This window comes from Ursus maritimus, unplaced genomic scaffold (assembly GCF_017311325.1).
Source record: "Ursus maritimus isolate PB19 unplaced genomic scaffold, ASM1731132v1 scaffold_2, whole genome shotgun sequence".
Taxonomy (NCBI): Eukaryota; Metazoa; Chordata; class Mammalia; order Carnivora; family Ursidae; genus Ursus; species Ursus maritimus.
This window is the reverse complement of record NW_024424452.1, coordinates 79,652,672-79,664,766: the sequence shown is the minus strand read 5'-3', so window position 1 is coordinate 79,664,766 and position 12,095 is coordinate 79,652,672. Positions and strand designations below refer to the sequence as shown.

Below are 12,095 nucleotides of genomic sequence, written 5' to 3'. Positions count from 1 at the left end.
TTCTTTGACTAGCTCCCCCCCAGATTGCAGGATGGCTCTGAGCAGTTCCAGGTATCATCTCTTAATGAAGGGAGGGAAAGAACTTGTTTTCTTCCTATCCTTTTTGTTGTGAAAGACAGCATACTCTTCATTGGTTAAAAGTAGGTCACAAACTTAATCCCATGTCAATTATGCCAAGGGTATGAATGCCTAGATTGGCTTAGGTTAGTCAAGAATCATACCATTGGGCTGGGGTGGAACTTAGCTTTTCCGAAAGTATGTGGCTTGGAAAAAAATTATATATTGTTTTAGAAAAAGGGGGGGAGATGGTTTTGGATAGGTAACTGACAGTATCTGCCATGGTATTTATAGGAAAATAACAAAAAGGAGAACAAATAAAAATCCTTAGTGTCTACCTTATAGAATCAACTAGGTACCATGTGGAGAATGGAACAGCCTCACACAGTGAGGAATTGTCTCCCTCCAGTTGCTGATAGTGTCATCATTGAGATATGTACGAGAAAGCACATATTCCAGAGAATTCTCCTTTAATAATATTGGTAGTAATAATAGCAGTTGTAGCATTAGAATCTGTGGCATATTTGTTTTCTGATTTGAAGTAAAATGAAAACCTAGCATTTTTGGCTTAGCATCTTTTTAATTTGGGGGCTTTTTTTTTTTTTTTTAAATATTTTATTTATTTATTCGACAGAGATAGAGACAGCCAGTGAGAGAGGGAACACAAGCAGGGAGTGGGAGAGGAAGAAGCAGGCTCACAGCGGAGGAGCCTGATGTGGGGCTCGATCCCAGAACGCCGGGATCACGCCCTGAGCCGAAGGCAGACGCTTAACCGCTGTGCCACCCAGGCGCCCCTAATTTGGGGGCTTTTAAAAGTAAAAATAGAACGCGTTTAAACAGAAGAATTAGATGGTACATTTGACAACAATACAAATTATATGTGCTTTTTGTTTTGTTTCTCTTTTCAGTGAATGAGCTCATTCTCAAACAGAAGCAAAGATTTGAGGAAAAGAGGTTCAAATTGGACCACTCAGTGAGTAGCACCGTATGTTTCAACTCTTATTACTATTTTTAGTAAATTTCGATTTGTTGTTTTTATTGGTTTAGTATTAGATATTAAAGCTTAGTATGTCATTGATTTTTTTTGAAAGAAAATTTGTTTAAGATTATTCTGTTTAATAAAGAACTTTGTTAACTGCATTGTCTAAAATTTAGTGATCATCTTTTGAAAGGTCTTCTGGGATCACATTGAGTCAGAGTTGGCTTGTAATACACGACATTTGGAGGATTATATGGCAGGGTGGAACTATGGTTGGTAATTTGGAAAAACTGTTGGAAGATTCTCAGTTTAAGAAAATCAGTCCTAAATTATTGAGGGAAGTGAGCCTAAATTAATACGTTACCAAGTGCAAAGTTGAAATATAGCTAGACAAATAATTAAAATCCAAGCACTTATTTTGAAGGGAATTACACCTTTAGATGTGCTCACTTAACATTTTTCTTGAATATGCCTTCTGTATCTGTTACCAAGATTGATTTAAGGGAGAAGTAGTGTTTAATTTATAATTAGAAGGCAGTGGGGAACCACTGGCTAGGAAGTAGGTTAGAATATTATAGTGTATTTTTGATGTCTATGTAATAAACATATTAGGAAGTAGCAGTTAAACATTTATTTTAGGCTCTTTAAAACAATCTTCTTAGGAAGTTACTGTGTTTCTTCATTTTTAGAATGGCCACAGGTGGCAAATATTTCAGGATTTGTTGGGAACTGATCAAGATAACCTTGATTTGGCCAATGTCAACCTCATGTTGGAATTACTAGTCCAGAAGAAGAAACAACTGGAAGCAGTAAGTGGCAGTTGAACTTTAAAAAATTTTAATTGGTGGTCTTTATTGCACTGAAAAAGATCCAGAAATGTTTAAAAATAATAGGGTAGTATCTGTCACTCAGTCCGTCCAATTTTATTCAGTAAGAAAGAGCATGCGCAAGGTGTCACTTCTAACAGATTCCCCTTTTTTAAGGGAAAGAAAAGACAAATTTCTTATAAGTTGTAGTGGCCAGTTTATATGAAGAAAAACAGTAATAAGAAAGATCATGAAAAAGTACAGTTTCATTTTAATAGGGAATAATTATATTGGTCATTTTTCTTATAATGAATATATTCCTTGCCAGATTGTCCCTTATTCACATGACATTTGGAAGAGAAAATAGAGATTATTTTTACCTACATAAAATCCTTTTAGGAGGTGTCTGTTGGTGACAGTTGTAGTGTATGGCTTAAATAAAGGCATTTAGAAAGATGGGAACTGGAACTAAATATATCCTGTTTCATGTAATAAAATGTAAATAAATGTAAAATTGCATTTATTTCATATAAATAAATATGAACAACATAAAATATAAACAATATAAAATGTCAGTTTGCATGTATTTGGAATTGAATACGATCTATTAGGAGCAACTCAACACCTTAGCATAAGTAGATTCCCCTCTGATCTAGCTTAAACAAAAAGGGGGTATCTGTTGACAGGGTAAGGGAGTGAGTAACTAACATATGTGAAAAGGAAGAGTTTTAACAACTGAATATTGGGAGGATTGGAACCATAGCCAGCTTCTCTGGAGACTCTAAGGAAATGAGATCAGGCACTTGAATGTTGTTGGATCTTTCTTTGGTGCTTATCGTGTCTGTTTCTTTGGGACAGGTCTGATTTTCTTTTCTTAGATGTTTATAACATAATGTGGTGATTTGCACTTTCTTCATTTATATTTATGTTTTTTGAAAGAAGAAAAGGGACTTCCTTTCCAATTTCAGTTTAAAAAATTCTATGGGTAGGGGCGCCTGGGTGGCACAGCGGTTGAGTGTCTGCCTTCGGCTCAGGGCGTGATCCCGGCGTTGTGGGATCGAGCCCCACATCAGGCTCCTCCGCTATGAGCCTGCTTCTTCCTCTCCCACTCCCCCTGCTTGTGTTCCCTCTCTTGCTGGCTGTCTCTATCTCTGTCGAATAAATAAATAAAATCTTTAAAAAAAAAATTCTGTGGGTAGATTATTAATATAGCTTAGATCTGGATTCCATCTGATCCAATGGGAATCTTAGTAGAAGAAGGGAGTAGCTGAGGTTATGCTTACCAAAATGATTCTCCCATTCTGGGAGGGGGGCCGGGCTGGTGGAAATTTCTCCCATATTTTTTGGGAGAGGGGGCTTTATTTATTTTTTTCTTTTAGTTTTACTGAGGTATAACTGACATATATCACTGTATAAGCTTAACATACCCAGCATAATGACTTGACGTACATGTATTGTGCAGTGTTACCACAGTTCTCTTCCTCTGCCCTCTCCCCCATGCACACATGCGTGCTCTTTCAGTCTCAAGTAAATCAATCAATCAGTCTTTGTAAATTGGGCTCTGTGCGGGGCATGGACCCTGCTTTAGATTCTCTTCCTCTCCCTCTGCTGCTTGCACGCTCCTGTGTGTGCTTGCTCTCTCTCTCTCAAAAATAAATAAATTAAAATTAAAAGAAGTTTATATAAAAAGTTTCATATTGTAGTTATCCTTTTGACATATGCCTCTTTGTTTACTTTTTGAGGTTTGTGTTGGTAAATATAGATCTAGTTCATTTTAACTTATATATGGTGATCCATTGCACGAACATATCTATTCCCCTATGATGGACATTTATGTTCTTCCTAAATCTTAGCTGTGAGTGTCAGTATTAACATTTACTATTGTTATACATGTTTTCTTGTGCTCATGTATATACATTTAGTGATTTAAGGAATGAAATTACTGTGTATAGAATTTACATGCACATTTTAACTTGCCAGATATTGCCAGGTTGCTCTTCTCTGGGTTTGTACTATATGAACACCTGGTATTTTCTCGTTTTTAGTTATTGCCAGTATGATAGTCTGATGGTTGTGTGTGTATATGTGTGTGTGTGTGTTTTGGATGTTGCTACTTTTCCAAATAGATATTTTGGTAATTGAATTTTAGTTGAATTGCATTGTGGTCAGACAACATTTATATGATTTTAGATTGGGTATTTTTCTTGATTCCATTTTATTTGCTTTGTGGGTTTATCACGTAAGTTTTTGTTTTGTTTCTTAGTGGTTGCTTTTGTTTGTTTTTTGTTTTGTTTTGTTTTTGTTTTTTTAGATTTTATTTATTTGAGCGGGGGGGAGAATATGAGGGTGGGGGAAGAGCAGAGAGAGAAGCAGATTCTCTGCTAAGCAGGGAGCCTGATGCGGGACTTGATCCCAGGACCCTGAGATTTACAACCTGTGCTGAAGGCAGACACTCAACCGACTGAGTCACCCAAGCGCCCACTTTTGGATTTTTAATATAATTGTTGTTACATTGTAACTTCAAGTAATACCCTTCATCTGTATTATAGGAATCTTAGAATAATATACTTCATTTCCTCTCTTCTGGCATTTGTACTATATTTTGTCATATATTTTATTTCTATATACTGATAAGGGTGTGTTAAAAATATAATTTTGTCTATTTTTCATTAATTGTGATTTTTGCCTAATGTATTTTGAAGCCTGTTTTTTGGCATATACATGTTTAGGATTGTTATGTCTTCTGGACATACTAGCCCCTTTCCATTATGAATTGTGTATGTTTATTGCTGGAAATATTTTTTGTTCTGAAGTCTGCTTTTATATTTTTTGATAGCCTCAGTAGCTTAGTTATGATTAGAGCTTCCGTGGTATGTCCTTCTTCATTTTTTTACTTTATTCCATCATTGTCCTTGTGTTTTAAAAATGTATCTCTTAATAGTATGTAGTTGCGTTTCTTTTTTTATATATATATATTTTTAAAGATTTTATTTATTTGTCAGAGAGAGAGAGTTCAAGCAGGGGGAGCGGCAGGCAGAAGCAGGCTCCTTGCTGAGCAAGGAGCCCAATATGGGACTCGCATGACTCGAGCTGAAGGCAGACTGAGCCAACTGACTGAGCCACCCAGGTGTCCCTGAGTTTCTTTTTTTAAACACACTCAAATAAACTTATTTAATTCAAGTTCTTAAGTTCATTTTAATGTAATATAATTATTGATATTGTCAGGTTTGAGGTCTGCCACTTTGGTATATTCTATTTTTCCATATATTATTTATTCTGTGTTCTTCTTTTCTTGCCTTCTTTAGAAATCAAGTTTCTAGGATTTTCCATTTTAGTATTACCTTTTATCTTCTCTATTTTTCACGTACTTCTAAAATTGTATTTCTAGTGGTTTCTCTAAAGATTATAAAATACTTTTTTTTTTAAAGATTTTATTTATTCATTTGACAGAGAGAGAGACAGCCAGCGAGAGAGGGAACACAAGGAGGGGGAGTGGGAGAGGAAGAAGTAGGCTCCTAGCAAAGCAGGGAGCCCGATACGGGGCTCGATCCCAGGACCCTGGGATCATGCCCTGAGCCGAAGGCAGACGCTTAACGACTGAGCCACCCAGGCGCCCCTATAAAATACTTTTTATAGCCAACCTTGAGTTTATAGTATGCTACTTCATGGATGATGTATTCATAGTGAATACTGAATATATACTATTTTATGGAAAATGTAAAAGTTCACAATAATTCAGTTTACCAAAGTCCTGCTTTTTGTGATTGTTACTCAACCTCACTAAATATTTGTTTTTGTTTTAGTTAATAGACTTTCGAAGATATGATGCAAAAAACCCCCCACAAAAATAAAAAATCCTCTTTAAGTCCAATTTACCCTTTCAGATGTTTTCATTTTTTTCTTGTGTATCTGAGCTGCTATCTTGCTCATTTCCTTTTGTCAATATAACTTTTTTTTTTTTTTTACTATTTCTTGCAGAGCTGATAGTTCTGTTCTCTATGGAAGTCTAGTTATTTTTTTTTCTTTTTAGTACTTTAAAGATATGTTTTCATTGTCTTTTTACTTCTTTGTTTTTGATGAAATTAGCAGTCATTCTTACTATTCTTTCCCTGAAGGTGGTATAGCTTTTTTCTCTTTAGTTGCTTTTAAGACATTCTTTTTTTTTTTTTTAAAGGTTTTATTTATTTATTCGATAGAGATAGAGACAGCCAGCAAGAGAGGGAACACAAGCAGGGGGAGTGGGAAAGGAAGAAGCAGGCTCATAGCAGAAGAGCCCGATGTGGGGCTCGATCCCATAACGCCGGGATCACGCCCTGAGCCGAAGGCAGACGCTTAACCGCTGTGCCACCCAGGCGCCCCTCTTTTGTTTTTTTTAAGAGATACTCTTTTTGATATTGGTTTTCTGTAGCTTGACTGATATTTTTTAGTTTTATTTAAAAAACATTTATCTTGTTTGTTTTACAGTACCAGAGGATCTGTTCTTTGAACATGATGAAGGTTTATTCAGCCCTATACTTTCCTTTTCCTCTAGGATTCCAGTTATATGTTATAATGTTTTATATTATCCTACATATTTCTGGTGTTCTTTTCTGTCTACGAATTGGTATAAATAATTTATATTGGACTGTCTTTGAGTTCATTATTTCTTTCCTCAGCCTGTCCAGTCTCCTTCTAACCCCATCCAATATTTTTTTTTATTTCAGACTTTGTATTCTTCATTTTTTTTCAATGTTTATCTATAAGTAATCTCTATACCCAGTGTGGGATTGGAACTCATGACCCTCAGATCAAGAGTCACATGCTCTTCTGACTGAGCCAGCCAGGCACCCCATAATTCTTCATTGCTAAGATTAACATTTTGTTCTTTCCATTTCTTTTCTGTAATTCATTTGTTTCACTTGTATTGTCTACTTTTCCTCTTAATTCCTTAACAATGTTTAGTAATGTTTTAAAGTCCTTTTTGCCCATTCCAGCATTTGGATCATCTGTTAATTTCATTCTTTTACCTGTTTTTTCTTTTGACTTTCCATCTTTGCATGTCTTTTAATTTTTTAAATTGTAGCTTAGACATTCTGTATTCAAAAGTGTATAGAGACTCCAGTAGTTAATACTATCTTCTTGAAAGGTATTGCCTTTTCCATTGTCAGGGAGCAAGGATAAGAGATTTATCTCTCTTTGGTCTAATTGGGAATTTAGCTGAGTTTGGGTTCAGTTGTTGCTTTGGTTTCAGTCCGTTGACTTTAAAGAGTATAGTTGACCCTTGAACAACATGGGTTTGAGCTGTGTAAGTCCACTTATACACAGGTCTTTAAAAAATAAATACTATAAAAATATTTTCTTTGTGATTTCTTTTTAAAAACATTTTACTATCTTTAGCTTACTTTATTGTAAGAATATAGTATATAATACATGTGCAGACTATATTAATCGACTATGTTATAAGTAAGGCTTCTGGTCAACAGTAGGCTATTAGTAGTTAAAATTTTGGAAGGTTGAAAGTTATATGTGGATTTTTGACTGTGCTGGGGATTGGTGTCCCTAATTCCTGTGCTGTTTAAGGGTCAACTGTAGTATTTTACTTTTTAGTTTATCTCTTTTTTATTGTTACTGGGAGTAACCTTTTACATTATAATCTGAAGAGTGTTGGTTACTATTTTTTTTAACTTAAATATTTTGTATTGTGAATGTGTGTATATGATAACAGTTCTTTGAAATTTTAGTTGCTTATTCTATGTACAATTTATATTGTCACTTTTTATAAATATTCCTCTTATATATTTTAAAGATTTTATTTATTTGAGAGATTGAGAGAGAGAGAGAGAGAGAGATCATGAGCCTGGGGGAGGGGCAGGGAAGGGGAAGGAGGCTCCCTGCTGAGGAGGGAGCCTAATGTGGGGCTTGATGCCAGGACTCCAGAATCGACCTGAGCTGAAGGCAGGTGCTTAAGTGACTGAACCACCCAGATGCCCCTATTCCTTGTATATTTTGAAGCACATGTTTTCTTTTTCTTTTTCCTTTTTTTTTTTAAAGATTTTATTTATTCATTTGTCAGAGAGAGAGACAGCCAGCGAGAGAGGGAACACAAGCAGGGGGAGTGGGAGAGGAAGAAGCAGGCTCCCCGCAGAGCAGGGAGCCCGATGCGGTGCTTGATCCAGGACTCTTGGATCACGTGCTGAGCCGAAGGCAGATGCTTAACAACTGAGCCACCCAGGTGCCCCTGAAGCACATGTTTTGAAATTGTTTCAGGGGATCATTTATATTCTTTACATTTAATTATTTAATTGGGTGTTTGTATCTTCTATTTAACAATTTTTATTAAAAAATTTTTTTTTTCTTTTAAGATTTTATTTATTTGTCAGAGAGAGAGACACACAGAGAGATAGAGCATAAACAGAGGGAATAGGCAGGCAGAGGGAGAAGCAAGCTCCCTGCTGAGCAAGGAGCCTGATGTTGGATTTGATCCCAGCACCCTGGGATCATGACCTGAGCTGAAAGGCAGACGCTTAACCGACTGAACCACTTAGGCATCCCTATTAAAAAATTTTCACAGTAAAACCCTTTCCAGTGCAGAGAGGTATATTAATTTACTAATACGACTATGGATTTAAAAATTTTTCTTCTAGCTGTCAGTTTTTGATTCATAATTCTTGTTGTTCAATGCAAAGAACTGGAAATTACTTGACTTAAAAAGAGATTTGTTATCTAGTCTTAAGAGTAATTTATAAAAGATTGGTTATTCTTAAAATAATATTTATTTATTTGAGAGAGTGTGCACCCATGTTGGGGGAGGGGCAGAGGGAGAGACTCTCAAGCAGACTCCCCACTGATTGCTGAGCCTGATGCGGGGCCTCAGTCTCAGGACCCATGAGATCATGACCTGAGCCGAAATCACAAGTTGGATGCTTAACTGACTGAGTCACCCAGGTGCCCGAAGAGTTGTTATTTTTATAAAAAGTTTTGTTATCTAGTCTTTACTTAAAGTAATTCGCTTTTTTAAGCAGCAGTATTTTATTTCTTTGTTTTGCTGTTCTAGAGCCTTTCATACCCCAGAGACTGTATCAAGGTAAATTTCAGGTGGGTTAAAGATACATCTTTCTCCCACCTACCATCCGTTTTTAAACTTCTTTAAAGAATGAAAAGAAATTTTGAAAGAAGAGGTTGGAGTTTAGAAATGGAATGATGTCTGATGAACAGATATTGAAGGTTGAGAATTTGTGAATTAATTCCCTTAAAACTCTGTGTGCACGTATGCTTTGAAAGGTCTACATGTGGGACGCCTGGGTGGCTCAGTCGTTAGGCATCTGCCTTTGGCTCAGGTTGTGATCCCAGAGTCCTGGGATCTAGCCCCATGATGGGCTCCCCTGCTTGGCAGGGAGCCTGTTTCTCTCCCGCTCCCCCTGCTTGTGTTCCCCCTCTCACTGTCTCTCTCTCTCTGTCAAATAACTGAATAAAATATTAAGAAAAAAAAAAGCCTACATGTATCCTCAGCTGTTCAAGGCTATTGTAGCTAGTCATAATACCAGAAGTGCATATACTGTAGAGTTTTTTTGGCAGTTTTAAGGAAACTATGTATTGATACAGAGAAAAATTATCAAATAATAGTAACATTTGTGTAAGATCTGGCAATATGGCTCATTTGTGAAGTTTTACATGCTTATTTTATAGATAAAAAACCCGAAGCCAAGTAGGGGAGACATTGATAAGATTTTACAGTGTTTTTAGGGTATAATGCTAGAACTTTTGGCTTCCTGACATATCTGGAAAGTTTTTTTTTTTTTTTTAAAGATTTTATTTATTTATTTGACAGAGATAGAGACAGCCAGCGAGAGAGGGAACACAAGCAGGGGGAGTGGGAGAGGAAGAGCAGGCTCCCAGCAGAGGAGCCTGATGTGGGGCTCGATCCCATAACGCCGGGATCACGCCCTGAGCCGAAGGCAGGCGCTTAACCGCTGTGCCACCCAGGCGCCCCAATATCTGGAAAGTTTTATCTTGTCTTCTGTTCTTTCTTGTTCCCCTGACCCTCTTTGCCTTCTCCTTCTTTGAAAAACAAAAATCTAAGTAAAATATTCTCCTAATTTACAAAGTCAAACGATCTTAAAAGGTTTATAGCAAAAAATCAGCAGTCCTCAGTTACATTACTCCTTATCTTTAATATTAACTCCTAGGAGCAAACTTTTATTTTTACTTCTAATTTCTAAATAACATGCCTTATTGTTCTACTTGGAAAGTCTTATATAAGGAAACATTTCTTCCTTCAAAATTCCAGTTGCCCTCCTTTGAGAAACTACTCAGAGTTAACTCTTCTTGGGAAGATGAACTCATAGTATCTAAGCTTATAAGGCCCATATTATTCATTTCTAGTAAAATATATAAAGGTTAGTTAGACTAGATCTTCTCATAGGTCTGACCAGTGTATTTTTACCCAGTTGGAAAGTTCTTTAGAAGCCAATATCAGAGGGATATGGAATTGGGACATGAAGAGTTAATTATATAATTCACCTGTGGGCTATGATCAGGCAGTTCCTTCTGTTTTCATAGTAGAGATAATCTTATGTGATTTTTAGAATAAAAAAGTTAATTGCAGAAAAGATTTGAAAAATACAAAACCAATGTTTAATAAAAAATTGAAGCATATTCCTTTTCAGATCAGACGTGGTCTCTTTTGAGACAATTGACTGTAAACCAGATGGGACAAATGTGATAAAACTTGCTATATTGCAGAGCACTAAGGGTGGAGAATAAGAATCTAAATATATTTCTTCTTTTTTTCTTAATTTTTTTTTCACTTTTACTCCAGTTTCCTCATCTGAAAATGAGATAATTAGGCTAAATGATCATATCATTGATGGAAGCTTTGGCAATTGCAAGAAATGATTAGAGAATTACCTTCTTGTACTTTACTTTTAGTGGTGGGTTAAATGACTTATTTAAAGTATTACTTTCCTGTTCAATTTCTGAGACAGTTCTTTTTTTTTTTTTTTAAATTTATTTATTCGACAGAGATAGAGACAGCCAGCAAGAGAGGGAACACAAGCAGGGGGAGTGGGAGAGGAAGAAGCAGGCTCATAGTGGAAGAGCCTGATGTGGGGCTCGATCCCATAATGCTGGGATCACGCCCTGAGCCAAAGGCAGATGCTTAACCACTGTGCCACCCAGGCGCCCCCAATTTCTGAGACAGTTCTAACAGAACATTATATGGCTATTTTATTTTGATAAAATCGGCTATATTCTTCCCATTTTTAAGCATTTTCTTTTTTAATTGTGTACTATTTCTTTTATGTACTTTTATATTTACATATGAAATTATAGTTTCAGAAATTTGCCATTTATCTCCTTTCTTGAAATTATTCCTTTAAAAGACGATTAAATTTCAGAAGAGATGCCATTTGCTGAGTTAAATTCCTAGTGTACTAGTTGGTCCTAGTTTTCCTTTGACCTTGAGGCTTTGGGGGCTTTCTCCCCCTTTCTCCAAATCAGTTGCATTCTTACCTTATTTACATGTCATAGTTGATAGACTGAAATGAAGTAGTCAAAGTTAGTATTTTGAAGGTAGTTTGTTCACATCCTTTGCAAATGAATTAAGAACGTTGACTGTGTATGTTCCTTTTTGTATAAAGATATGGCCTTTGCGCTCTAACCAAATAACCTGTAGACAGTGATAGATAATTAGCGTAAAGAAGTTCTAAGAAAGATGCAGAGGGTATTTGTCACCATTGTTGGGACACAGAGCCCCTGTCAATTTGTTCTCTGTGATAGTTTAACTTACTTTTCAGGAATGTGTCTAAGGTCTTATAAATACCAGTTTGTTTCGCGAGAAAACATCACTTTTTTTAAAAATTTATTTTAAAGTTTTTTTATTACGTTAGTCACCATACAGTACATCCCCGGTTTCCGATGTAAAGTTCGATGATTCATTAGTTGCCTACAACACCCAGTGCACCATGCAATACGTGCCCTCCTTACTACCCATCACCAGTCTATCCCATTCCCCCACCCCCCTCCCCTCTGAAGCCCTCAGTTTGTTTCTCAGAGTCCATAGTCTCTCATGCTTCATTCCCCCTTCTGATTACCCCCCTTTCTTTATCCCTTTCTTCCCCTACCGATCTTCCTAGTTCTTATGTTCCATAGATGAGAGAAATCATATGATAATTGTCTTTCTCTGCTTGACTTATTTCACTTAGCATTATCTCCTCCAGTGCCGTCCATGTTGCAGCAAATGTTGAGAATTCGTTCTTCCTGATAGCTGAGTAATA

General features: G+C 36.3%; 1 protein-coding gene across 6 annotated transcripts in view; it reads left to right on the top strand.

Moving 5' to 3' along the window:
• The window catches only part of COP1 (COP1 E3 ubiquitin ligase), a 238,821-nt gene that overhangs the window by 38,689 nt on the left and 188,037 nt on the right, over nucleotides 1-12,095 (top strand). For 4 of the 6 annotated variants that reach the window (XR_005836379.1, XM_040636242.1, XM_008696678.2 and 1 more), the window contains 2 exons: nucleotides 966-1,042; nucleotides 1,726-1,845. Coding sequence is in view for 5 of the 6 variants with exons in the window: in XM_040636242.1 (XP_040492176.1) it covers nucleotides 966-1,042; nucleotides 1,726-1,845 (197 nt within the window). In the remaining variant the exon portion in view is untranslated. The remainder of the gene's footprint in view (nucleotides 1-965; nucleotides 1,043-1,725; nucleotides 1,846-12,095) is intronic. The other 2 variants (XM_040636243.1, XM_008696694.2) reach the window with 1 other exon arrangement.